General features: G+C 33.3%; 1 protein-coding gene across 1 annotated transcript; it reads right to left on the bottom strand.

Annotated features, from left to right (window-relative positions):
• Positions 1-6898: 6898 nt before the first annotated feature.
• LOC115987509 (wall-associated receptor kinase-like 6) lies at positions 6899-23852 on the bottom strand. Its single transcript, XM_031111077.1, has 3 exons — positions 22908-23852; positions 10844-10960; positions 6899-8127 (listed from the first exon to the last, which is right to left on the bottom strand). Exons 1-3 carry the CDS (start codon positions 23782-23784, stop codon positions 6935-6937), a joined length of 2187 nt encoding a protein of 728 aa, XP_030966937.1. The 5' UTR covers positions 23785-23852; the 3' UTR covers positions 6899-6934.
• Between the last annotated feature and the right edge of the window lie 3645 nt (positions 23853-27497).

Raw genomic sequence — 27497 nt, forward strand, 5'->3', positions numbered from 1 at the left:
ACTTTTCAACAGTTAAATGAACCTTAGTAAGTTTTTTTCAATTATAATCTTTTATTTTTTGTCTGATTGGTAAGTAATAAGTTCGTAAATTGACTTTGATTTCCAGCGAAATGTCATGTATATTTTCTCAAGTACATTATCTAGAAAACTATTTTCTTTTTACAATAAAATGGTAGCAATACTCAAATATATCAGAGGCAATAGTCCCTATTTTTTTCTCTAAATTTATCACATAAGAGTATTATAACATAAGTGATCGCATGGAATATGGATTTAATGATGTAAAGTTGTGATTTTCAACTATAATTTGTTGGCTTTAATTTTGTGTTAAATTTGATTGTATTTTTTTCAATCATTTCCCTGTATGTTTGTGGGATTTAATGTAAGGGTTAATTGTGAGAATTTGTTGAAGAATTGTGAAGTTCGCAACTTGCTCGCGATTGGCTCACAAATGGACAACCTACAAAAGGTCACATGAGAAGCACATGCTGGAATGTGAACAGTCTTTTGTCAAGCTATATTTCACGAGTCACTTCATGACTTGGGCAACCCATGAGTGACCTGTGAAACTCTTTATCTGGATGATTTTAAAATGTGCTTTCCTCATTTCTTTACCTACACTATATAAGCCCATATTACCCACAAAATTTTAAGGAGACTTTCAAAGAGAAAACCCTAGCAATACACTTGAGAGTTAGAGATTGTGAACCCAGAATCATCTACACAATTTCTCTTAATTTTTCCCTACTTCTACCTCTCCAATTACAAATCCTTGAGAGGTTCTTAACCCAAACGCTTACCTTACCCAACCTGAGTGTTGAGAGAAGTTTTGGTGCGTGTGGGAGGCATTGGAAGAGGCCATTAATTGGCAGATGCAATTTGAAGCTAATTGCAGGATTTGGATAACTAGTGAAGACAAGATTTGGTGAAATCTATTTGGAACTGGAACTTGGAAGGTTTAAGTACATTGGGTAGATTATGCTTGGAAGGTCTTTTTGATATTCTTGTACTCCAAATTTATTCACTAGTGGATCATTTTGGCTTGGAGGGTTACAGAGAGGATTTTTGCTAAATACTTCGGTTTCCTCATCTATAACATGTCTCAGTGTTAGTGTTTGCATCTCTCTTCCCTTACTCTTTGTGCTTTACATTTATTGTTTAATGCTTATGTTTATGCACTAAAGTAGTTCTGATTTATTGTGTTTCATTTACTCTTGTCTGCACTTAGTTAAGTAGAGTAAAAGAAATTTAGTTGTAAGTTTAAAATTAGGGATCTAAACAAGCAATAATAGTTTTACTATTGAGCTTTTAAATGATTTATCATTGAATTGAAAAAAAAAAAAAAAAAAAAAAAAAAAAAAAAAAAAAACTGCTATGACAATATATGTGACATTTAATTTTCATTTTTAAAGATTTTTTCTTTAAAGTAAAATGCAAATTTTTTTTTTCTTTGCTGTAACACAATTCACATTTGTACAATCAGCTTTTGGGATCAATATTGCAGGTAGGTTAAGATTTGTTATTGGTTATTAAATAGTGCACTTTTTAAAGTAAATTCTTAGCCTCAACTCTCAAGTTAGAAAGAAAAAACTTCGTTTGTGGATTCCAGTTTGTTCAATTAGTAAAGTCTTCTGATGGTTGAATAAAAGATATGGGGTTCAATTCCCGCTAACACCAAAAAACCGATTGGTGTCTTGGTCTGATGATAAAGAGCTACCATCAGGAGTGGATGCCATATGTTGAAATTCTCTTTTTTTTTAAAAACAAAAAATTTATTCCTTTCTCATTTTCATGCCACTCAATTTTCAAGCTATTCTTTTCTAGGGCGACTTTCCCAAATGTCTCTTAAATCTTGCCTACGTGGCTACATGTATCGAAACCATAGTCTTTTAAAAGTACCAGAATTTTTGTTTAAGTTTGGGACATAGTCGTATTATTGGCATTTCTTTTCTTTTTTGACACAAACTCTTACAATCTTTCTACATCATAATCAAGAAAAGAAAATTATTGAACATTTTTTAAAATAAATTTTAGTTTATATATCTATTTCTTTGAATTGAACAAATAAGAGGTAATTTCCAGAAAATGATTTCCTCCAATTCTCTCCCATTTTTAGTCATATGTGGGACATATAGTATAAATTTGATTTTTAAATGTCAAGTATCTTAGATCCAAATAAAAATTGGAGCGAATTGATGGATTCAATTAGAGAGGATCTTATTTCATTATTACCAATTTATATGATGTCCTCTTATCATTCTTTCACCTTTCCATCTTAATCTTTAGACATCCAAAGAAGGATAAGAGATGACCATTCACTTCTCGTATTCTCATAAACAAAACATGAATAATTTTTTTTTTTCTATCAAGAATAAAAATAATATATTGAAAGTCAAAATAAATAAATACATAAAAGATCAAATTGGCCCATTTTCAATATTAGCAATATATAAATCAAAAGACACAAAATTACCATTTTTAATATATTTCAATTTGCTCATCTATAATATATATATAAAAAAAAAAAATTGAATTCCAAAAATTATTTATGATTGATTTTGTACTTAACTTCGTAGTAATATTCTTTTTAATTCACTAAGTCAAAGATTTTGTTAAAAATCATTTTCTATTTTGTTGGAAAACCTAGTTTTGACAATATATATGACTGGAAATGCTCATTCCATAGTTGTAGTATAAATTAAAATAGTAAGAACACCAATAACCACTCGATAAATGAGTTAGCAAGGTGTTGATATTTTGGTCCTTACAAGCTAATGGTGTAATTCATAAATATTTAACAAAATTTTATAATCTAAATGTTAAACTATTTTCTAGATAAACAAATGTTAAACTATATTATGATTACAATAGTGAAGTTCCATTTTCAATAGTCATTTTTCATAATCTATGATGTCTTACAGATAAATTTGTTTATCAATAAACAAATATAAACCACTATAAAAAATTCTCTCAAGGATCTAGAATTGAGTTAGACACGTGTTTGTATTGTATTATAGACAGACTTTTATCCGGTGCTCTAGTGCACTGGACCTAGGCTAAACTTTATTGGTATTTTTTGTTTATTATTAGTATTATTATTATTTTTTTATATTAGGCCATATTTGAAATACCTTCTTATTGGAATAAGAAATAAGGCCAGATTTGAATCTTTTGGACCGTATCTCAAACTCAATAAGGTTTAAGTTGATCATTTATTTTTATTTAAGAGCCCAACTAGTTTTTTAATTGAAGCCCAATTTTCTCATAAAGAACTGCATTAGAGTTAGAGTGCATTAGCCCCATGAAAGCGATGAAGTGACCATCCTCATGGTTGACTCAGCTGGTTTAACTTATTTGGGCTACCTTCTAATAAAATTTTGATTAGAATAGACCTAAATTTGAATTCTTTGGACCGCATCATAATAAGCTTTAAGCCCAAGCCTAGCGCTGATCTTATCTTCTTCTTTTATTTTATTTATTTATATTTATTTATTTGTTTATCATTGAGGATGGTATTTGTGAACTCTGTAAAAAGGCTCCGGAGTCTGGGCTCCATGTTTTATGGGAATGTGATGTAGCGCAAGATGTCTGGGCTGGTAGCTCTATCAGGTTACAGAAATGCATTCAAGGCCTAGAAGATGTGATTCAGTTATTTGAGGACTTGCTGAGCAGACTGTCTACAACTGAGTTTGAATTATTTTTAGTTCAAGCATGGTTTATTTGGAAACAGAGGAATATTGTGATACATGGGGGGAAATTAAAGGAACCGGGTTGGCTAAACAAAAGATCAAGGGAATATTTGGAAGAATTTCATCAAGCCCCAGATTAGCTGATAATTCCAGTGATCAATACGAGGGTAAATGTAAATGTATGGCATCCTCCTCCTGCATCAGTTTTCAAGTAGAACTTTGATGCTGCAATTTTTTCGGACTTGAATAGTTCCGGAATTGGTGCAATGATTCGTAATGAGAATGGAGAGGTGGTGGCATCTATGTTGGCTAAAGGCCCACCGGTGGGAGATAGTGAAGAGGCTGAAATTTTAGCCTGTAGAAAAGTGTCGGAGTTTGCAATTGATGCAAGTTTTACAGAACTGGTTAATGAAGGGGATAACGCCAATGTCATGAAATCCATCTCTTCCACTGGTGTAAACCAGTCTCGGTTAGGCCATATTATTGAGGATATTCAAAGTCTTGCTCATGGACTTCGTTGGGTGAATGTTAGCGCTGTGTAAAACGAGGTGCTAATTCCGTGGCACACTCTTTGGCTAGGTATGCTAGGAATATAATTGAGGATATGTTCTGGATGAAGGACTGTCCTACACCAGCTTGGTAAGCACCATACTATGATTCCTTACCTTTTCAATGAGTGAAAGTTGAGTTCGTTTAAAAAAATAAAAAATTGTTTGAGCTTTCATGGACGAATAAAGCTCAAACTCATCCACTATATTAACCTCAGGTAAATACAAATTACAAAATCAGGTCACTAGGATGCAAGAGAGTAGATACGAATGGGCTCTCCAATAACTGGGCCATAAAACCAAAACTATTCATTTTCTTTTGATGCATATTGTATACGGTTACAAATTTTATCAACAATCTCATAAATATTACACTTCAGGATTCACTATAAAACATTCACATGCATGCACCATGTCAAATATAACTTTGCTACAACTACCGTTTATATCATAACTTATTTCACTATACACTGAGACAACAAATTGTACATTGCAAAAGATCGCTTTCACATTGACTTAACACCGATACTATATCTTTTTCTCTATCGCTCACAACCTATCACTTAACATGTTTTAGAAAAAAAAGTCACAACCCTACCACTTTAACGCTAATACCTAGACATATATTGTTACTAAAATATATGTATAAGCTAATACTATTAGTTAAGGTTTCTTATTTGTATACAAACTGATACTATAATACGTATTGTACGTATACCTATAATTGTAATAATATAGGACTTTTTTTTCTTTTTTTTTGAGAAAACAGTAATACTTATTAGAATACACAAACATGAAAGTAATATATAGAGTTTTTTAAACAGACTCATAATACATTACATAACCAGAGTACCACAACAAAAGGGTCTAACCTTTATAGTACGTAGCCTGGGGTTAAATATAGGACCTGAGGAACAGAATTAGGCATATTAGTCAAGGTTTCCTGACTTTAATTCCTACAATTATGCATGACTATTCTTGATTTAGGTTTTATGATGGAAAACAGGGTGAGTTGTTTAACATGCATGCATGAGGAAGTGAATCAGATCATGACGACATAAGAGGAACTCGTTTTTTGAATTAGAGGCTAATTTGAATTAAGGCAACCTGTACTTCTTTCTTTCTAATAGGTATTCTATGCACCAAATTCTATAAGTACTTAGCTTGAAATAATATATATTTGACAATATATGATACAAACTAAAATGACAATATAGTTAGTAGTTAATGTGGCATGAAAAATAATTTTTTATTGTTCTAATTGACATTGTTAGCTTTTTCCATCCAATGGATGACAAAAGTGACTAAATTAACACGATACTAAAAATGCTAGGGACCAAATTGACACATATTAAATGTTAGGGATTAAATTGAAATATGATATAAATTAAAAGATAGGGACAAACTTTGTAATTTACACTAAAAATAATTAATTGACGTAATTGTCCATTCTTTTGGGTTTTTTCTTTTAAGATAAAACATGGCCACTTATTTTTAAGAGAGAGAGAGAGAGAGAGAGAGAGAGAGAGAGAGAGAGAGAGAGATAATAATAATTGACCATTATTGAATTAATTAGGTACAATACAAATATATAAAAGATTTTTTTTTTCTTATAGTGTGTGTGTTTCTCAAATAAAAAAAGATACTCAGTATTGTTAAGTCATCCCACATCGATAAGGTGTGATATTGAGAAAGGGTTTATCATTTGCTCCATGACACTAATTGCTGCATGCAATTTTGTTGTTAATGTGTGAGTGCATTCCCTTGTCTCATCCCTCTTCCCCTATATGCGTGTGTGTGTGTTTCTAAAATAAAAAAAAAGATACTTAGTACTGTCAAGTCATCCCATATCAGTAAGGTGTGATATTGAGAAAGGGTTTATCACTTACTCCGTGACACTAACTGCCGTATGCAATTTTGGTGTTGGTGTGTAATTGTATTCCCTTGTCTTATCTCACTTCCCTTATGTGTGTGTGTGTGTGTGTGTGCGCGCGCGTGCATGTGCATGTTTCTCAAATAAAAAAGAATAGGGGAAGGGGATTTGAACCTTAGATGTCTCTATTGGAAACATCAATAAGTATCAATTGATCTAAAAAAACCTTAACATTTTTTTTTGAACAAACAAATATTTAGATATTTTCAAGCATCTAACTATTATTTCGGGTATATGTCATTTTTTGTCATTTCTCACATGTAATATATATATATTTTTAAAAATCAATTTGGTTTCCATCTATGGATAATAGTTTCAAAACACTTTAGGTCTATTTGAATATCGCTTATTTTGCTAAAACTGAAAACTTATTATTGAAAATACTGTAGATAAAGGTAAAAGTTAATTGAAATAGTATAGCGGGGCTCATGAATAGTACCACAAAGTGCAATGATGCCCATGAATAGTAGCAAAAATAAGCTGAATAGTAAAATAATTTTAATTTTTCATTGGTATCCAAACACACACGTTATCACCAAAGTTTGCTAAACACCCCAAACACTAAAACTTTTTATCGTCAAAACTCAACAATTATAATTATAATTTCCTATGTCAATACCAAAAGGACCTAAACAAGACCAAACAATGATATAATATCATTATTGCTACTGTACTAGGAGGAGTTTAAAAGTAGTAACACAATTTGATAATAGTTTACTCATGAAACAAAAATGAATAAGTACATAATTTATTAATCAAAGTGATTAAATGGATAAAAATGGTAGGACGTTTGATGTTGAAGTGGTGCCTGATTCTGAACATGATCTTTTTGAAACAGAAACGTCATTCCAAGGTCCCATTTCTTCATTTCCAACATATTCAAGTTCTTCAAAATTTGGTTGAACACGTGAATTTTTTTGAACTCCTTCCAACTCCATCATGATTTCTGTCATCTTAGGTCGCTTCTTTCCATTAAAGTGCAAACATCTTTTTGCAAGATTAGCAATTGTCATGATTTCATCTTTATTACCAACCTTACTAAATTGAGTATCAAGTATATCAAAAAGACGATTCTCTTTTAATGACTGAATGAAATATGTAGATAGATTCTGACCTTCTTGTGATCTCGTCGAAGAAACTGGTTTTTCTCCTATTAAAAGCTCAACAAGGACCACTCCAAAACTATAAACATCACTTTTTTCTGTAAATTGGTTTGTTTGAAAGTATTCTGGATCCAAGTACCCAAAAGTACCATATATTAGTGTGGTTACATGAGTTTGGTCAATGGCTATTGATCTTGAAGTGCCAAAGTCTGCTATTTTTGCCCTATATTTGTCATCAAGGAGTATGTTTGCAGATTTTATGTCTCGATGGTAAATGGGTAGTGAAGCTGCTGAGTGTAAGTACGATAGAGCTCCCGCAATTTCGGTGGCAATTCTTAAGCGCGCATCCCATGTTAGTAATGGAAAATCTTCATTTTCATCGTGGAGATACTGAAAAAGTGTGCCGTTAGGAATGAATTCATAAACTAGTAAAGGAACTTCTGTCTCTAAACAACACCCAAGTAGTTTAACCACATTTCTATGATTGATCTGTGAAAGAATGATAATCTCATTAATGAATTGTTCAAGATTTCCCTCATCCACTATGTTGCACTTTTTAATTGCCACAATTCTTCCATCAGTTAACATTCCTTTATAAACTGTACCTTGTCCACCCTTACCAAGTATTCTATTTTCATTAAAATGATCTGTCGCATTTTCCAACTCCTTTGAATTGAATAATTTTGCCTTTTGAACATTGTTTTCCTTTGAAAATAATTGTTGTTGTAATAACAAACCACCATTCCTTTTGAAGAATTTTTGTTTGAGCTGGATTTTGTTTCTTTTCTTTATCACTTTGTATAACCACCAAGTAACAAGGAGTAGAAACAATACCCCAAAGCTTGTACAAATAACTGCATACATCAAGAAAATAAAATAGAAATATCACATCAACATAATAAATTTTTTTAAGGTTAGAAATATCAAGGTTATATAAAAATATGCATAAGTGTAAAATAGATTTGAACATAATTACGATAAATTAGAAACTTCTTTCCCACTATAGGTTACTAACTTTAGTTTTTTTTTTTTTTTTTTTTTTCTCACAATGTGTACCGCCTAAATAAGTGTTAGCTTCTAATTAATTTCTTAGGAAAAAGGAAATTTACTATTAGGTACTTGAATTTTCAGGTAACAGTTTAATGGTGTACTGTGTTTTTATTAAATGACAGGGACTTGAGTTTGGGATATTATTTCGCCAACAAAAATGTCTCTCTTATTTAATTTTACAACGTGTCCCTGGGCAGTGGGCAGTTCTGCCTTAAATGAGCTTAAACACCTAATTGAAAAAGTCTTACAAAATTATTTTCTAAAAAACAAAATATTTGTATACTAGTTTGGCTTACCCTCACTAGACATTCAGTTAGTTTCTCCTTGAAATAGAATGATGTGGTAGTATGTTTTAAGCTCCACCTTTTGTTTATTTAATGGGTGGTGTGGCAATTTCTGATTAAGAAAAAAAAAATATCCAGTTAAAAAATTACTTGAGGTAAGCCAAACCGTTGAATACTAGTGCTCATTACTAAAATCAGCCTTCACTATTTCTTGGGATTAACCAAAGTCCTTCACTCATTTCTCCTTTACTTTCTTCCAATATTTAATATATAGAAAATATTAGGAACACAACTTTTGCCATAACTTACTCATGTGGAAAATTGTGAGTAGTAGAGTAAAAGTGGTGGGTCCACAACTCTACAACTCACGATTTGTCACATAAATAATTTGTGACAAAAGTTATAGTCCTAAGCAAGTTGTGGCAAAAGTTCTAACCTCTTAGGCCCTTACTCATGAATAATGAAGAAAAAAGATGAGGTTGTCCTCTCTTAATAGTGAAGTGTACCACTTTAGAGAGAATATTTATCTTTTGGGCAAGACTTAAATACAATATTTAGGTGTTATTCCTTAGGTTTCCCTTTTAAGATTCTGCCATGTGAATTTTTGCACATAGGATGAAAGTGTATTTTTTAGTTAAGTAGTCACATGACTGAATCTTAAAAAAGAAACCTAAGGAACAGTACCTAAGGTACTGTATCTAAGTTTTGTCCTTATCTTTTCTAGATAGATTTTTAATCTTTGTGGAAAAATAATAAAATATAGAAGAGTACTGAGTAATACAATTCAGCTAATAATAGTCTAAAACTATCAAGTTATACAAGGTATGATCGTATCTTTCGGTGATAGATTGCCTAGAGCACAAAAATTAAAAGCTAATTGACTTTTTATGCACTTCATTTAGTAAACTAAAATGTATGAAATATATATATATATATATATATATATATATAAATATATATTTTAAAAAGTTGTTTCCATGATATAGCTCGGAAAGGAAGGATCAAGTCATTCCCGGCCTGTCATGATCTATTGAGTGAAGAAAAACCAATAAACTAGGGTTGCATTTGGCAATATGTAAAATATTTACCAAGTGTAAAATATTTTTAGGTGAAAATATTTTCAAAAAGGAAAAAATTTTCATGTGTTTGGTTGCATTCCAAAAAATGCTTTGGAAAATATTTTATGGTGTTTGACTGTGTTCTTGAAAATACTCTGGAAAACACATTTTCATCAGGTTTCTCACATTTTCTCAAAATCCAAAAAAATATTATTATAGAAAATCTCAATATATAAACACAAAAAGAAACAAAAATCAAAATCACATGAGAGAGAGAGAGAGAGAGAGAGAGAGAGAGAGAGAGAGAGAGAGAGAGAGAGATTCATGGGTGACTTGGTAGTGGTGGCAGTAGTGGCAACATGGACACGGTGGGTTGATCTAAAAGTTACAGCTTGATCTAGGTCTGGGTTGCCCACGGTAGTTCAATCTAGGAGTGGATTGTTCACACGATGGCCAAATCACTCAAGGTTGGGTTGCTCACGGTGGTTCCATGGGCTCCGGGGTGGGTTGTTCACTGGGTCGACACGATGGTCCAATCCATTTTCCAATGACTCCTACTCTCTCCATGCTCCATTGTAAGTGTTCTCCTCTCTTCTCTCTCTTTGAAAGTGGGTGTAAATGGTTTGAAGGTAAATTAAAAGTGTAATTTATTTTACATCTTAGGGGTTGATATTTTACAGTCAATGGAAAAGATTTTTCATTTGACTGAGTTTTCTGGCCAACCCAAACACTCATCATAGTGTAAAATATTTTTCGTATTCTTTTTACACCAAAAAAAACACAGCCTAAGAGTAAAAATTTATTTTCCAAGTAAAAAGGAGAGGTAAGATGGAATGCATTTTCCCTAGGCTGAAACACAAAATATTTCTAAGAGAATTAAATAATAATTAGAATTATAAACACTATATTTGTTAGAATTATGTTGTTAAATGATTAAATTTATGATTTTTTTTAATATAGTTTAGGTTTTTGGAATAGTCAGTAATCTATCACTATATTAGAACAAAAAGTATTAAATGATTAAATTTATCATTTTCAAATATTTTTGCACAATTGATAGCGGTAGATGTTACGGACCATGTGCTACAGCACGTCTCAGCACCTCTCTGTCACATAACCATGATCTTATTATTTTTTACTTTTTTCATTTTCCAAATATAATGAGCATACAGACATACCTATAATGGCTATCTTTGTTCGAGTCTTTCGCCCGTCGCAATTGTAACTGCCTTCCATATTCACACAATCTGACTTGTTGAGACATCCATTATTGTCTTTCTCGCATTCATTTATATCTGACAAGAACAAAATAACATGCAAATTTATAAATTCATTAATTTTTGTGTGCATTTGGTACTAATGGAATTTTGATACAACATACATATCTTTGCATTCATCTATATGATATCTAATGGAATTTTGACAGAAAAATTAATAAATTCATTAAAATTTTGGGCACTTTGACACTCACTCATATAGGCAAAAGAGGTTTCAAAGGTTCTAAGCACCAGACGTTCTTCAAGATTGATTTGGGTTAAATCCCAGGTGATTAATAAATCTGAAACAGCCTTATTACTAGCATTGTCTTGCTTCTTAAGCATCCTTACTCAGGGTCGGAACCACTCACCCTCGAGGGCAGGGTGAAAATTCTTTTATAGGGTTTGTTTGGATATCACTTATTGCTGAAAACAAAAAACTGAAAACACTGTAGTAAAATAATTTTTAAATGTGTAAATAGTGCCGTGGGATCTTTTTTTTTTATTTTTTTTTAAGTTGTTGAATGAAGGTACTTGGAAGTCCCATGAACGATGCACAGGACTCACATAAAAAAATGCTTCCGCTGGGAAACGCACAAAATGCACATCCCAAACGGAGGCATAGTATGTAAAATATTGAGCATTTTGAAGATTTAGCTTATAAAAATTGGAGTTGGCTCTCCAAATATTTGAGTTAGTGCAATGGTGCTCTTGAAAAAATATGTTTTGCATCATATAAGTTAAGAGGTGTAGCAAATTGGACCATGTAATTTCACAACTAATAAATTTAATGTTGGAATTTTAAAAAGAAAGAAAGTATACCCTATAGTTTCAAAAGTAACAAGTTAAATCCTGAGATTTCAAAAAATAAAATTTAATTTGCTACTTTTTGGAACCCTCGAGATTATCATGACTAAAATGTTAGTATCACAACTTGGCCATCCAAACAAAAATTCATGGTTTTGCTACTATGCTTACTCCAACAAGGGGAAAACATAAGCAGACAATAAACTTAAATAGAAACCACCAAGTGAACATTATGGCTCAATCAAAAACTAAAAGGTGGTCCGAGCCAATCATAAGTGAATGGCGATCAACTCATAATTGCTTTAGTTTTCAAGCTTGGTGGCAGAATGCAAATGTTACTTAAGCAAGGGCCTAAGAGGCTAAGACACCTGGAGGTTTAAATAAAGAACTAAAAAAGGGGTAAATTACAACAAGTAACCTTGAGATGTGGTAGGTTTGTATAAATGCAATAGTTAATACGGATTGTGAGTTGTGTGTTGATTTAGAAGTTTTTAACTTTCTAAAAAAAAAAAAAAATTGAACTTTTGTCGATCAAATAATTTGGTTTTGTTTGGTTGGTGAGAAGTTATAGAAAATTTTTGCTAAATTTTTACTTTTGATATTTTTTGGATGAATCCATTTTATGAATTGTTTTAAAAAAACAATTTGGCATTTTTAATTCAAGAAATGAAGTTAATAGAAAAATTTGGACTAAGAAATGAAAGAATGCTTAAATTAATAAATTTGAAATTTAAAGGACTTAATCGAAAAAAAAGAAGAAGTAAAGTTAGAGGATTGAAATGAATTTTGGTCAAATTTAGATTTAGCATTTTTGATTATATAGGAAAATTATTACATATAATTGGAAATTTGCATTTTATCCTATTATATATTAGATTAATACATATAATGGGAAATGTAAAGTTTATGAAAATTTTTAACATTACAAGTAAAGTATAAATGTTTAAAGATGCAATTAACATATTTGATATTTTAAGATTGTGTTGCTAGTAATTAGTGTTGTAAAGTCGAGCTAAGATATACCGAGTGTTAAAGTTTAGGATTGTTCATTCAATTTGTTGAATATTGCCTTATATTCCTAATTAGTTTTAATTTGAGTTTTCTTGATAAAGAAGTAGTTGGGAATTTCTTGTCCATTAAGGAATAAGATTGAAGTCTTATAAATATATGCTTTTTGCAAAGGGTTTGATGGCCTTTTCCTAAGGTTCCTTCCATGTGGGGAGATGAGAAAGTCTCCTAGAAAAACATGATTAGGTTTCTTTGGAGAATAGTTTGGTAGAATTTTTTTTTTTTCATAATAGTTTGGTAGATTATGAGGTTGAAAGATTACTCTTTGTTATGTATTGAGAGTTTGTTTGTTATGTGTGGGAGAGAATTTTGGTTGTATTGGGGATTTCAGATTGCAAGTTTGAGTTTGTAAAAGGTTCTGTTTGTGTATTGGTGAGATTTGTGAGTTTTTGTGTGTGTGTGTTGATTAATGCTATTGTAATGCATATGGCTGATATTAGATATTGTTGGTTGGTTTTGCCTGTGGATGTAGGCATGTAGTTGGCTAAACCACATTAGTATTCCTATCTTGTGTGGATGTTTTATTTTCTTGTTCATGTGCATGTGTTTTTGCTAGCCTCAATTTATAATAATTAATGTTAAAGCTTCTTTTGTTGTGCAACAATGTGTCTCATTGTCAAATTATATTACATATTCAAGTTTAGTTTATTTTCTTGTTAAACAAATTCAAGCTTGTTCCTGAATAATTGAATTGGTTCATTTTTATTTTTTATATATAGTTAACTTCGCAACTAAAATTTTTCACCTTGTAATAAATTTATGCTAGTAATTTATAACTAGAAAGGGTTGAAGTTATATAATTTCAGTTTATTATAGAGAATGGCTTTTGTTTATGAACTTATAAAAAGTAGATTTACCAACATTGAAATGTTAAAAATTATATAATTTTATTACGGAATGTGATATTTATATCTTATCAATAAATTAGTAATACTTTGAAATTTTAGTATACATATAAAATAATAATATTATATTACTTAAATCAAGTCAAATATTCATAAGCTTGTTCACATATATATTATTATGCAGGGACGGAATTGTAGTTGGACGTGGGGGGAACCTTAGGAAAAGGCCATTTTCAAAGTTCAACCTCCGGGTTTAGTAAATTTAATTTTTATTTTTCATATTTATTTAACTTCGCAACTTAAAATTTTCACCTTGTAGTAAACTTATGCTAGTAATTTATAACTAAAAAGGGTTGAAGTTATATAATTTCAGTTTATTATAGAGAATGATTTTTGTTTATGAACTTATAAAAAATAGATTTATCAACCTTATATTGTCAAAATTTATATAATTTTATTAAAAAATTGGATATTTATACCTTATCAATAAATTAGTAATACATTGAAATTTTATGAATTTATTTACAAACTCACACAATCCAATATAAAGTTTATATAAATATATTTTTATACATGTATACATATAAACAAATAGTATTATATTACCTAAATCAAGTCAAATATTCACGAGCTTGTTCACATATATATTAATATTATTATGTTTGAGATTGACTCATTTAATATATAGTCAAATCTAAAATTGAGTTTGAAGTTTGAATCGTTTGCTAAAATAAACATACATAAACAATGATTTTTCTTGAGTCAAGCTTGAGTTGTTGATGAACAACTTGATTCATTTACAGCTTTACCAAACACATGTCATTACAAATGGGCACTAAATTTTATTCTTAAGGATATAGGTGACGAAAATTGATTAAAATTGATTATTTTTGTGGGAGTATAGTAAGACATATGTTTAAAGTTTTTTTTTTGATGAAAATGTTTAAAGTTTTGTTGTGAAAGATAAAAATACTGTTAGAATATGTTAGTGTGTGTTAGTATATTACTATATGTTAGTATGTGTTAGTATGTTAGTGAGGTGTGTGATGATGTTAGTGATGTGTATGTTGCTGCACTAGCTATGTGTATGCAGCTGTATGGGGGGGCGTATGATGCTGCATAGGGGGTGCTGGTGTGGGGCGTGTACAAGTTACTGATGGGGCATGCAGGAGCAGCTGATGATGCACGCAGGAGCAGCTGATGTGTCATGCAGGAGCAGCTGATGAGGGTGCTGCTACTAGTAATGTTACCAAATAAGAGTTAGTTAAATAAATGGTTAGTGTTGGCGTATTGGCAGCTGGTTAACAGCTGGCTTGGCTGTTAGGCAGTTAAGGAGTGAGGTTGAGAGAGTATTAGAATCCTGGAAAGAAGGAAGCATGTATGAGAATTCATTCCCAAATTTACCAGTTCTTCAATTCTATGTTTTCTCTCTCTCTCTAACTCTCTGTTCTTATTTCTTCTCTAATTCCCTGTTCTTAACTCTTCTCTGTTCTTGGAAGCATAATTTCAATTATCCAAGCTCTCTGTTCCTAACATTTGGTATCAGAGCCAGACTTTCCTCGGCCATGGCAGAGACACGATCAACTACCGCTGCGACTCAAGAAGCTCTGGCTTCATTAAGAACTACAAGTGATCACCATGGTAAAGAAATTCAAGAAATGCGTACTATCCAGGAAGTGCATACACGCACTATGAACGAAATGAATCGCACTATGAACGAAATGAATCAACAACTCGCAATTTTGGTGCAGAGGCGTAATGGTTCTGATCAAGGAGGATTACCTCAGTCTCCAACATATGGTGAACCTAGGAATATGAATTCATCAACAATGGTGATGTCTCGTTCTGTGAGATTGGAATTCCCAAGGTTCTTTGGAGAAGATCCTGCAGGTTGGGTCTACAGGGCCAACCAATATTTTAAGTATTACAATACACCAGTTGCAGAGAAGGTGATGCTAGCTTCGTTTCATATGGAAGGTGAGGCTCTAGTCTGGTTTCAAGATAGTGAAGAAGTAGGCCTCGTTGTTGATTGGGAGACATTGGTTCAAGCATTGCATATTAGATTTGGTGCTACAGCTTATGATGATCCTATGGAAACGCTTACCAGGCTGAGACAAACTGCTTCAGTGTCATTATATAAAGCTCAATTTGAGGTGTTATCCAACAGGATTAAGGGATTATCTGCTGCTCACAAGTTAAGCTGTTTTTTAAGCGGGTTAAGAGATGAGATAAGGCTTCCAGTAAGAATGCTTAGTCCTAATTCTCTGAATGAAGCTTTTGGATTGGCAAAGATTCAGGAAGAATATAATTGGAGTTGCAGGAAGTTTTCCAAATTCCATGGAGATCAAGGGAAGCCTTCTATCTTGGGAGCTCCTCCAAAAGCTCCTGCTCTGTTGGAGCCAAAGCCAAGGCTACCTATTAAGAGGATTTCACCTGCTTAAATGGAAGAAAGGAAGAAGAAGGGGTTATGTTATAATTGTGATGAAAAATGGACCCCTGGCCACAAGTGCAAGAGTGCTACATTATTTCTGTTAGATCATGTAGAACTGACTCAGGAGAATGCAAATTCTGTGGTGCACCTGACTGAATTGGAGGAAAAGGGATGTACAGATCAAAGTGGACAGGCTTGGCAAGATCAAGAAGATGCAGAGATTACTTTATATGCATTGAGTGGCACCCCTACTTCAGGTACGATGAGAGTCATGGGAAAGATTAATCAAAGGTCTTTTGTAATTCTAATTGATTCAGGGAGCACTCACAATTTTATTGATGCTATGCTGGTTTCACAATTACATATCCATGTAGACACTTCTCAAATTCTGGAAGTAAAGGTTGCTAATGGGGATGTTATTAAAACTCAGGGGGTTTGTAAGGCAGTGCCTATTTTGATGCAAGGGGTGGAGTTTGTAGTACACTTACATGTGCTACCAATGGGAGGATGTGACTTAGTTTTGGGCACTCACTGGTTGGGAACCTTGGGAGTAATTCAGTGGGACTTTAAGTTGCTCATAATGAGTTTTACTTATGGTTACAAGCAAATTCAATTACAAGGATTGAAGAGTGCTACTGATTCTCAATTGCAAGAGGGTGATGATTTCTTGAAACAATCCGTGAAGAAGGGACTGATTCTCCAGATTTCAGTCCAGCTGCAGCCTAAATTGATGTCTGCAGAGGGTCAAATCCCTGAAGCTATTGCAGCCTTGTTGCTGGATTATAAGTCTGTTTTTGCTACTCCAGAAGGCCTGCCTCCTTTAAGAGATCATGAACATCATATCACCTTGAAGGAAGGGACTCAAGCTGTATCTCAGAGGCCTTACAGGTATCCTTATTATCAAAAAAATGAAATAGAGAACATTGTTAAGGAGTTGTTGTCTGTGGGGTTCATCAGAAATAGTAGCAGTCCATTTGCTTCACCTGTTCTTTTGGTCAGGAAGGCTGATGGCTCTTGGAGGATGTGTATTGATTATAGAGCTTTGAATCAAGAAACTATTAAAGATAAGTATCCCATACCTGTTATTGATGAGCTGCTAGATGAACTATTTGGTGCTACTGTTTTTTCTAAATTGGATTTGAGATCCGGATATCATCAGATTAGAATGAAGGAGGAAGACATTCCTAAGACTGCCTTTAGAACTCATGAGGGTCACTATGAGTTCTTAGTAATGCCCTTTGGTTTAACCAATGCACCCTCAACCTTTCAGTCACTTATGAATTCAGTTTTCAAACCTTACTTAAGGAAATTTGTCTTGGTGTTTTTTGATGACATACTTGTGTATAGTAAGGATTTGGCTGCTCATGTCAGTCACCTTAAATTGGTGTTGGATACATTGGTGAATCACCAATTGTATGCAAAACAATCAAAGTGTGTGTTTGCATGTAGAGAGGTAGAATATTTAGGACATTTAATCTCTGGTGAAGGGGTGAAAACAGACCCAAGGAAGACTGCTGCTATGCAGCAATGGCCTACTCCTCATGATGTGAAGGCTTTGAGGGGTTTCTTGGGCTTGACTGGTTACTATAGGAAGTTTGTGAAGGGGTATGGCTTGATTGCAGCTCCTTTAACTGCCTTGTTAAGGAAAGACTCCTTCAATTGGACTCCTGCAGCTTCACATGCCTTCCAGCTGCTCAAGGATGCTATGTCCAGTCCACCTGTGCTAGCTTTGCCCGATTTCACTAAACCATTTGTTGTGGAATGTGATGCTTCAGGGTTGGGCATAGGGGCTGTCTTAATGCAGAATCAAAGGCCCATTGCTTTCCACAGCCAAGCTTTGAAGGGGAAGGCCCTTGCCCTTTCTACTTATGAAAAAGAATTGTTGGCTTTAGTAGTGGCTGTGAAGAAATGGAGACCTTACCTCCTTGGAAGACCTTTTGTGATCAAGACAGACCATCAAAGTTTGAAATACTTGTTGGAGCAAAAGATTGGTACCCCTGCACAACAAAAATGGATCACCAAATTACTTGGATATGCCTTTATAGTTGAATATAAGCATGGCAAGGAAAATCTAGTTGCTGATGCACTGTCCAGAAGAGAAATGACTGGGAATGATGATGCTAACTGCAGTGGAGTGGGTACTCTATGCATTATCTCATTCCCTACTCCTACTTGGCTTGATGATCTTAAAGCAAGCTATGCCACAGACCCAGCTATCTAGCAGACTATCCAGGCTATTGAATCAGGGCAGAATGTTCCAGTGGGGTTTACATTTTGTAATGGATTGTTGTTTTATAAAGGAAGACTATACTTGGGAAGCTCTAATCAGACCTTGAAGACCCTTGCCTTGCAGCAAGTCCATGAGAGCCCTTTAGGGGGGTCATTCTGGATATTTGAAGTCCTTCCATAGACTCAAGAAAGACTTTTATTGGTCTGGTATGGGCAAGGACTTGAAGACTATGGTCAAGGAATGTGATGTATGTCAAAGGTTGAAGACTGAGACTTGCTTCCCTGCTGGCTTGTTGCAGCCCTTAGTCATTCCAAATAGGCCTTGGCTTGATATTAGCATGGACTTTGTAGAAGGCCTGCCTAAATCTCAACAGAAGTCAGTAGTGTTTGTTGTGGTAGACAGGTTCACTAAATATGTTCACTTCATTCCCTTGGCTCATCCCTACACTGCTGCTAAGGTGGCTCAGCTCTTCATGCAGTCTGTTTTTAAGCTACATGGACTGCCTTCTACCATTGTGAGTGATAGAGATCCAATATTCACCTCTAAATTCTGGTCTGAATTGATGAAACTGCAAGGGATAAGCTTGGCTATGTCATCTTCCTATCACCCACAAACTGATGGCCAAACTGAAGTTGTGAACAAAAGTTTGGAACACTATTTGAGGGCCTTTGCTGCTGACAGACCTCAAGCTTGGGTGACCTGGCTTCCCTTGGCAGAGTTTTGGTTCAACACTAATTTCCATTCCTCTCTTAAGCTTACTCCATTTGAAGCTCTTTATGGATATCCTCCTCCAAAGCTTGTGGATTATGTTCCAGGCACTACAAGGGTGGCAGCTGTGGATTCAATTCTGCAGGATAGACAACAACTCTTCTCATTACTCAAGCATAATTTGAGTGCTGCACAAGAGAGGATGAAATGGTTTGCTGACAAGAAACGGGTGGATAGGTCTTTTACTGTGGGGGATTGGGTGTATCTTAGACTGCAACCTTACAAGCAGTCCTCAGTTCAGTCCAAGAAGTTTGGCAAGTTAGCTCCTCGTTTTTATGGACCTTACCAGGTTGTGCAGAAGGTGGGAGAGGTGTCTTATAAGCTGGAATTGCCTGCAGGTTCTCAAATACATCCTGTGTTTCATGTCTCCAACCTCAAGGCTAAGTTGGGTGCTCAGATAGTTCCAAGGTCTGCTTTACCTGCTGTGAATGTGGATCAGATTCCTAACCCTGAACCAGTGGCTCTTTTAGCTACCAGGTCACATCAGTTGAGGAGCAGAACTATCACTCAGGTGCTGGTGCAGTGGCAAGATGAAAGCAAGGATGATGCTACCTGGGAGAATCTTTTTGTGCTGCAACAGAAGTTTCCCCACCTTGTGGGCAAGGTGCTTTGAAGGGGAGGGTATTGTTAGAATATGTTAGTGTGTGTTAGTATATTACTATATGTTAGTATGTGTTAGTATGTTAGTGAGGTGTGTGATGATGTTAGTGATTTGTATGTTGCTGCACTAGCTATGTGTATGCAGCTGTATGGGGGGGCGTATGATGCTGCATAGGGGGTGCTGGTGTGGGGCGTGTACAAGTTACTGATGGGGCATGCAGGAGCAGCTGATGATGCACGCAGGAGCAGCTGATGTGTCATGCAGGAGCAGCTGATGAGGGTGCTGCTACTAGTAATGTTACCAAATAAGAGTTAGTTAAATAAATGGTTAGTGTTGGCGTATTGGCAGCTGGTTAACAGCTGGCTTGGCTGTTAGGCAGTTAAGGAGTGAGGTTGAGAGAGTATTAGAATCCTGGAAAGAAGGAAGCATGTATGAGAATTCATTCCCAAATTTACCAGTTCTTCAATTCTATGTTTTCTCTCTCTCTCTAACTCTCTGTTCTTATTTCTTCTCTAATTCCCTGTTCTTAACTCTTCTCTGTTCTTGGAAGCATAATTTCAATTATCCAAGCTCTCTGTTCCTAACAAATACATACCAATTATAGAAAACTGTGCTTCTGTTTTTTTTTTTTTTTCTCAAAAAAAAAAAAAAAAAGGGTGCTGGCATCATACTGTAATAAAGTAATTATTAAATATGCTAACTATTTGACATATATACATCTAGTACACTAAAAAAATAAATACAAAATTTTGTCAAATTGATAATTACAAAATTGAGTACACTACAAATTGAATGAAAATTTCGGAACTAGGTTATATATGTTAAGTTATTCATTTATTATATTTCAATTTAATAGCCTACTTGCTATATTACTTGTTACATACATACATACACACACAAATACACACACACACACACATATATAAAGAAGGAGACAATGTTTACTTATTCTTTCATGCACTTATTTTATCAAAAAGAAATTATTTATTATTTGAATAAGGTTTTCTCCAAACTAGTTTGGAGAGAAGGTTTTTAAACTCTTTAAACTCCTACTATATCTTTTATTGGATGTGAAATTTGAAAATCTAACTGTTAGATTGCATACTTTTTATGTTCTTAACACACATATTATATTTCATTCAAATCAGATGTTATTTACTATTCGATCAATAAACTTATTTTTTTACTCATAATTTTAGACCTTAAAAACTTGAAATTTAAACATTTGATTAATGGTATATCTATTGATCTTTGATTTTCTTAAAATTATTTAAAGCATAGAGAATATAATAAGAACATGCAATCCAAAGGTTAGATATTCAAATTTCACATTTAATAAAAATATATATGGGAAATTTGAAGAAAAACATTTTCCTTAATTATTATCTCATGTTATTATAATTTTAAATGATTTTATTTTTTTATTTATTTTAAATCCATTAAATAGATTATACATGGCAATAAGATCTAATCATTCAAATTAGGAAAACATTATTAGATGAAAAAATTTCAAGATTATAATAAAACATGAAAATGCTTACATTTTTTTTTTTTTATGGCTTCAAAATGAAGATGTGAACGGTTAATATTAATAATGAAACATGGAATTAATAATATTAATTTTGATAATTTAATTGTTATATACAACGAAACGTCTTAACAAAATAAGAATTTATACTTTGACAAAAAGTATTTAAATTTATTTAAGTTAAACTATTTTGTATAAGTATAATACATGAGATGTTTAATACATATTTAATACGTATAGTTATAAACAAAGTGTATTTTTTTAAATAATTTTTTATGGTAAATGAGATTTTTATTAATAAATACGTATATACATATATACGTGTAACTTACATATAATACGCACCGTGGCAAAGTCAAGAATTATTATTATTATTATTAAGGTCATGTTAACAGGTGTTTTTAAGACAATTGGTAATAAACCATTTCAACAAAGTTTTGACTTCACCTTTATTGGAAAAAAAAAAAAAACTGTCAAAACATTAATTACTTTTTTTCTTTTCCTATTAAAACTTTCTTAAAATTGTTTACTAACAAATGTTTTTAGGGCATTTTTTAACATTTCCCTCATTTATTAATATATTACCAAACCTTTTTTTTTTTTTTTTATGCTAATACCAAACTATTACTATCAAAGATAAGTAAATAACTAATAAAATAAAAAATATAAAAATAAATTTGGAGACATGATGTTAACAATCTTATTTTATTAGTAGTTAGTACTGCTCCACTACAGAATACACGTACTGACTTTTAATTTCTGATTGAACTACACCCACTGACTCATCACTTCCAAGCTCCAACAAATAATAAAATAATAATATAATTAACAATTTTATCATGAGTTTTATTAATGTACTCTTAAGACATGTGTTAGTAAATCATTTTTGAAAATTTTTTTTAGATAAAAGTAAAAAAGTGATTATATTTTTTGACAATTTTTTCAATTTTTCATAAAAATTTCCTAAAATATATGATTAATGTGTATCCTAAAAGGTACATTAACTAGACCCTTTTATCAAAAAAAGCTACTTTGTCCTTGGTAACTTTAGTACTTTACTAACAAAGAGAAACTTCAATTGAACACATGGTAGATTGAAGTAGGGGTTGTAAAATATGACAACTCGTAAACTCAACACGATTAACCTTTTTATAAACAGGTTATGAGTTGAGGCTAAATAGATTTGGATTATATTCAAGTCGACACGGTTGGTCCATTTAATAAATGGGTCGTGTTCATGTTCAACACATGAACCCGTTTGAATTGTTTAGTTTAAAAAATGATTAGTTTTTGTTATTATTATTTTGTTATTATTTGGACGATTAAGAGGTATTTGAGTTTTTTTTTTCCTTAATTTTTTTATTGTAATTTTTTGTTGTTGATAAGGTTGTGATATTGTGCCTTTAAAAACAATTTATAAAGATTGTGATATTGTGAATTTATTAAAACTATCTTGTTGCTTGTAGTAGCCTTGTATTTTGAAAGAGCTATGTTCGCTGGGCCAGATTCCTTTTTTTTTTTTTTTTTTTTTGGATTCATTCAAATCAAAATTTTGTTTTCGGTTTATTGTGGAACTATGTTTAGATCTAAGCACTGATATATACAGAGATGAGAGATGAACGTAGACCTCAAGAGTGATATATGAGTTAATTAGGCACGTAACTTAAAAACTATGGGAAAATTAAAGCGGTTGGTAATTGAAGTTTACCTTGACATCCCGTGTTAAGATATGGATTTCCTTCGTATCCATAACCGCAATAATACACGGCCCCGTAATCTGTAGAGCCCCGACGTACTTTCCGTCTATCTGCCTTGGTGAAATTTATGTCAGTAAAGTTAGACACTGTCCAATCCAGCACCACGGGAACACGTTCCAAAAGCAGCATTTCGTAAGAGAGATTTGTTATGTCTGACTCAAACCATTCCTTTTCTGCTAGGAATGCATATTTGCATTTTTCGCTGCCATTATTTTTCCCATCTTTACTTTTGAAAGATACATTAAATACTTGAATCCCAGAAGGGACTGTGGTCTGGCAGCACTTGAAGCCAGAACAGTTAGCTTCCTTGTCTATCTTGGGTTCACTATTGCAATCCGAATTGCAACCAACCAGCATAGGATCAATACCGGTCATCACGGCCATATTGTTGCAACCAACCGAAATAAATTTATTCCGATAGGATGAGAAGTAAAAAGGACCCCGTTTCATATTCACACCACCATTGCTCGGACCCGTACTTGTGCAATTCGAAGAAATAATAATTGGCATCTTGACTCGAACGATTCCTAGCTCAAGAGAAGAAAAAGAATCATCATCATTATTCGGATCTGGAAATTTGATTTCCAGCACCTCCATGTCTATGCTGGGAAGGAAGGCTCTAACCGAGCTGTCATTTCCAGTACTACAATTGATTTTGAACCAGTCGTTAAAGTAACAATCGGCTCTTATTCCAAACGGGTATGGAATACTAACATTTCCACATAAATATGTACAGCCCGGTTTCGCCATAGGTGGCGCTGCTGCTTCTGATAATCCACAGCTCAGAAGAAGTAAGAAAGTAATACGCATTGCAAATTGCACACCCATTTAATTTCCGTCTCTTGCAATCCAACAAAGCAAACCATATATACCCAGCGTTACAAGAGAAGTACAGCTACACAAGATATTTCAACTTGGACTTAATAAGTGGACAGAAACAATGCCGTAATAATATTCCAACTTGCAAGCCAAAATTGTTGTCCATGGAATTTTCTTCAGAGTTAAATGTTAAGCTGCCATAAAATAGACAACAAGGTGGCTGTGAAAGCAATTGATGCAACGTCTAACGCTCCCAAATAAAAGAAGGCCCTACTTGTATATAATTCACACACATGTATATATTAATTAGGCGAAAACACTATTTTGGTCCCTACATTTTGAAGTTACAGTCAATTTAGTTCCTATATTTTGATAGCAGTCAATTTGGTCCTTGTTATTTTCAACTTGTAGTTAATTTGATCTCTACTATTAAGTCACAAATGAAAAATGCTTATATGGCAAATGGCATCTACACATGGCACATTGAAGCTAATTAATGTGGAAAAATAAAATGATATTAAGTTTTTTAAATAGATTTTTAAAATGCCATGTCAGCATTTAAATTTAAAAAATAAAAACAATTTTTTTATTAATCAATTTTAAAGAAAGAAGGAAAAGATTAAAAAAAAATCTCAGCCCCAAATCCAATCCCTAACATCAAGAACAAGATCCTCAACCAAAAAAATTGCAAAACCAATCTCAATACCCATAGTCTCATCCCCAAACCCTAACCCACAAACCATAGTCAACAATCTCTATACCCACATTGACTGAACTTCCTCAGCTCCTCCTTAGATGACATCAAGCTTCTAGTTGGGTTCCTCCATCTCGGTCACTGCCGCCGCCCCTTGCCACTGCCACCTTTGATAATGGTTCCCCTCCTTAAGACCTTTTTGCTCTTGGCTCCATGGCCGAGGCCGAGGCCGACATGACACTCTCTCTCTCTCTTGCTCTTGGTTCTTGTGTTAATGGTGGCTTGGTTGGGTACATAGGGTGGGGGCTTCATAGTTTAGCTGAGACTGGGTTTTTTTGGGTTGTTTTGAGGATGGTCCAATTCATGCAATGATGGTTGTACGTTAGATCTTAATTCCAAAATATTAGGTGATACATTCATGGATTGGTCATGGTTATGGGTAGGGGCATTGAGTGAGGTTTGGATAGTTTCATGTGTATCTTCTTCAAAACTAATGATTGATGATCTTGACTTTTGCCTTGGTTCAACGGGGTATATTTTGGTACTTCCATTAAGAATTGATTTCCATGGAGAGCTTTGACTGGGTTCCTTTTCAAGGGAAACGCATCTCATATTTGTAACAAATAAGAATCAAAAATCTTGTTTCAATTTTTGTTTCATTTATAGAAACAAATAACAATTAGAATGAAACCAACTTTCTCCATCTGCGTTTTTCTTCCTTCCAAGTTTGGTTACCGAGAGTCATTGCTAGCAAATGAAAATTTACTAGATTTCGTGTGTTTAAAATTTCAATTTCTTATTAGCTTTTTTTGATCCAGATGTTTCTCAATTGTGCGGAGGTGAAATGTTGTAGAATGTATTTATGAATTGAAGGTTTTAAGATAGAAAAATCAAGAAAGTGTTTTTGTATTTGATTGTCAATAAATTACGAGAAAATGTAAGAAAAAATTGTAATGTTGTATTGTTGTTAGTTGCTAATTTTTTTCATGGGAGCTAGTTTTTTTAAATCTTTCTTTAAATTGAGACACCAATTTTTTTTTTAAATTGAGCTTTAAAAAAAATACAATGCTGATGTGGCATTTTAAAAATCTATTTAAAAAAATTAATATTATTTTATTTTGCCATGTCAGCTTCAATGTGCCATGTGTACACACCGTTTACCATGTAAGCATTTTCCGTTAGTGACTTAATGGTAAGGACCAAATTAAATACAAGTTGAAAATAACAAGGATCAAATTGACTGCTATCAAAATGTAGGGACTAAATTGACTATGACCCAAAAATGTAGAGACCAAAATAATGTTTTCACCTATTAATTAAGAAAAAAAAATTAGGTGCTTTTATTGTTCAATAAAATGCCATAAAAAGACCTCATTATATCCTTAAATTCATACAACATGACTGCACTACAAACTATCCATAGCATATTATCACTATAGCACATCACAGTCACATGGCGCACCAATCGTTAAAGTAACAATTGACTGTTATTCCAAACGAGTATGGAATACTAACATTTCCACATATCTATACTGCCCGATTTGGCCAAAGGCGATGCTGCTGCTACTAATAATCCATATGTCAGAAGAAGTAAGAAAGTGATTCGCATTGCAAATTGCACACCCATTTAATTCTGTGTCTCTTGTTGATGGTGCCAAAAATCGTCAGTAAGTCGTACAGTCCTCATGTGCTTTAGATAAAACTTGCACAACAAAGACGAAGAAGAAGAAGACTTCACAGAGAGTACCAGTGTGGTACAGGGCAAATACCCTCCGAATGTTAAGTTAGAGAACTTTCACAACTCTATAGTGTTAGAGCTGGGGTAAATTACGTGTACCTTGATTTCTGAGGGCTTTGGGTTTCTTATAGTAGTGTGGAACTGACCTTTATTTCTTGACAAAGAAGGCATTTCCTTGTGGGGAAGATTCTCATAAATGCACGTATTTTATGTTATCCTTTCCTTATAGAGACTTTGTTGATTAGGGTTAATTGTAGGGCTCAAGACATTTCCATTTGAGGTTTCTTGGAGACCACTTAGGCCACATGGCTTCATTACCCCTCTCCCTTGTGTTTGTTTAGTTGGAATCTATTCATTATGAAGGGTCCGTCCGTCTTCCTACCCCATCGTCCAAGATACGATTTGTTCTACTGGTCATTTGTTAGTATGCTAGACCATCCCTTTCTTTAGTACCGTCTCTTATAATTGGCTTCAGTTGAATGGATCCATCTACCTTAATTTTTATCCCCTTCATTTACTTGGACTTAATAAGTGGACAAAAACAATGCCATAATAATATTCCAACTTGCAAGCCTAAATTGTTGTCCATGGAATTTTCTTAAGAGTTAAATGTTAAGCTACCATAAAATAGACAACAGGATGGCTGTGAAAGCAATTGATGCAACGTCTAACACTCTGAAATAAAAGAGGGCCCTACTTGTATATAATATACATACATACATACATATATATATATATATATATATATTAATTAGGCAAAAACACTATTTTGGTCCCTACATTTGGAGGTCACAATCAATTTAGTCCCTACATTTTGATTGCAGTTTATTTAGTCCCTGTTATTTTCAACTTGCAGTTAGTTTGGTTTCTACTGTTAAGTCACTAACGGAAAATGCTCACATGGAAAACGACGTCTACACATGGCACAATATTGAAGTTGATGTGGAAAAATAAAATAATATTAAGTTTTAAAAATAGATTTTTAAAATGCCATGTCAGCATTTAAATTTAAAAAATAAAAAAAAAAATTTTATTAATCAATTTTAAAGAAAAAAGGGAAAGATTAAAAAAAAAAAAAAAAATCCAATCCCTAACATTAGGAACAAGATCCTCAACAAAAAAAATTGCAAAACCAATCTCAATGCCCACAATCTCATTCCCAAACCCTGACCCACAAACCATAGTCAACAATCTCTATACATTGACTGAACTTCCTCAGCTCCTCCTTAGATGACATCAAGCTTCTAGTTGGGTTCCTCCATCTCGGTCACTGCCGCCACCCCTCGCCAT

The sequence above is a fragment of the Quercus lobata genome, chromosome 4, assembly GCF_001633185.2.
Source record: "Quercus lobata isolate SW786 chromosome 4, ValleyOak3.0 Primary Assembly, whole genome shotgun sequence".
Classification (NCBI taxonomy): Eukaryota; Viridiplantae; Streptophyta; class Magnoliopsida; order Fagales; family Fagaceae; genus Quercus; species Quercus lobata.

What these genes read in the sequence shown, in the direction of transcription:
- LOC115987509 (XM_031111077.1), bottom strand. Translation starts at nt 23,784, where the DNA reads ATGGGTGTGCAATTTGCAATGCGTATTACTTTCTTACTTCTTCTGAGC. An exon ending in TCTTAACACGGGATGTCAAG is followed by an intron (nt 10,961 to 22,907) that starts GTAAACTTCAAT and finishes TGTTCTTGTCAG; the next exon opens with ATATAAATGAATGCGAGAAA. An exon ending in AACAAAGATAGCCATTATAG is followed by an intron (nt 8,128 to 10,843) that starts GTATGTCTGTAT and finishes TGATGTATGCAG; the next exon opens with TTATTTGTACAAGCTTTGGG.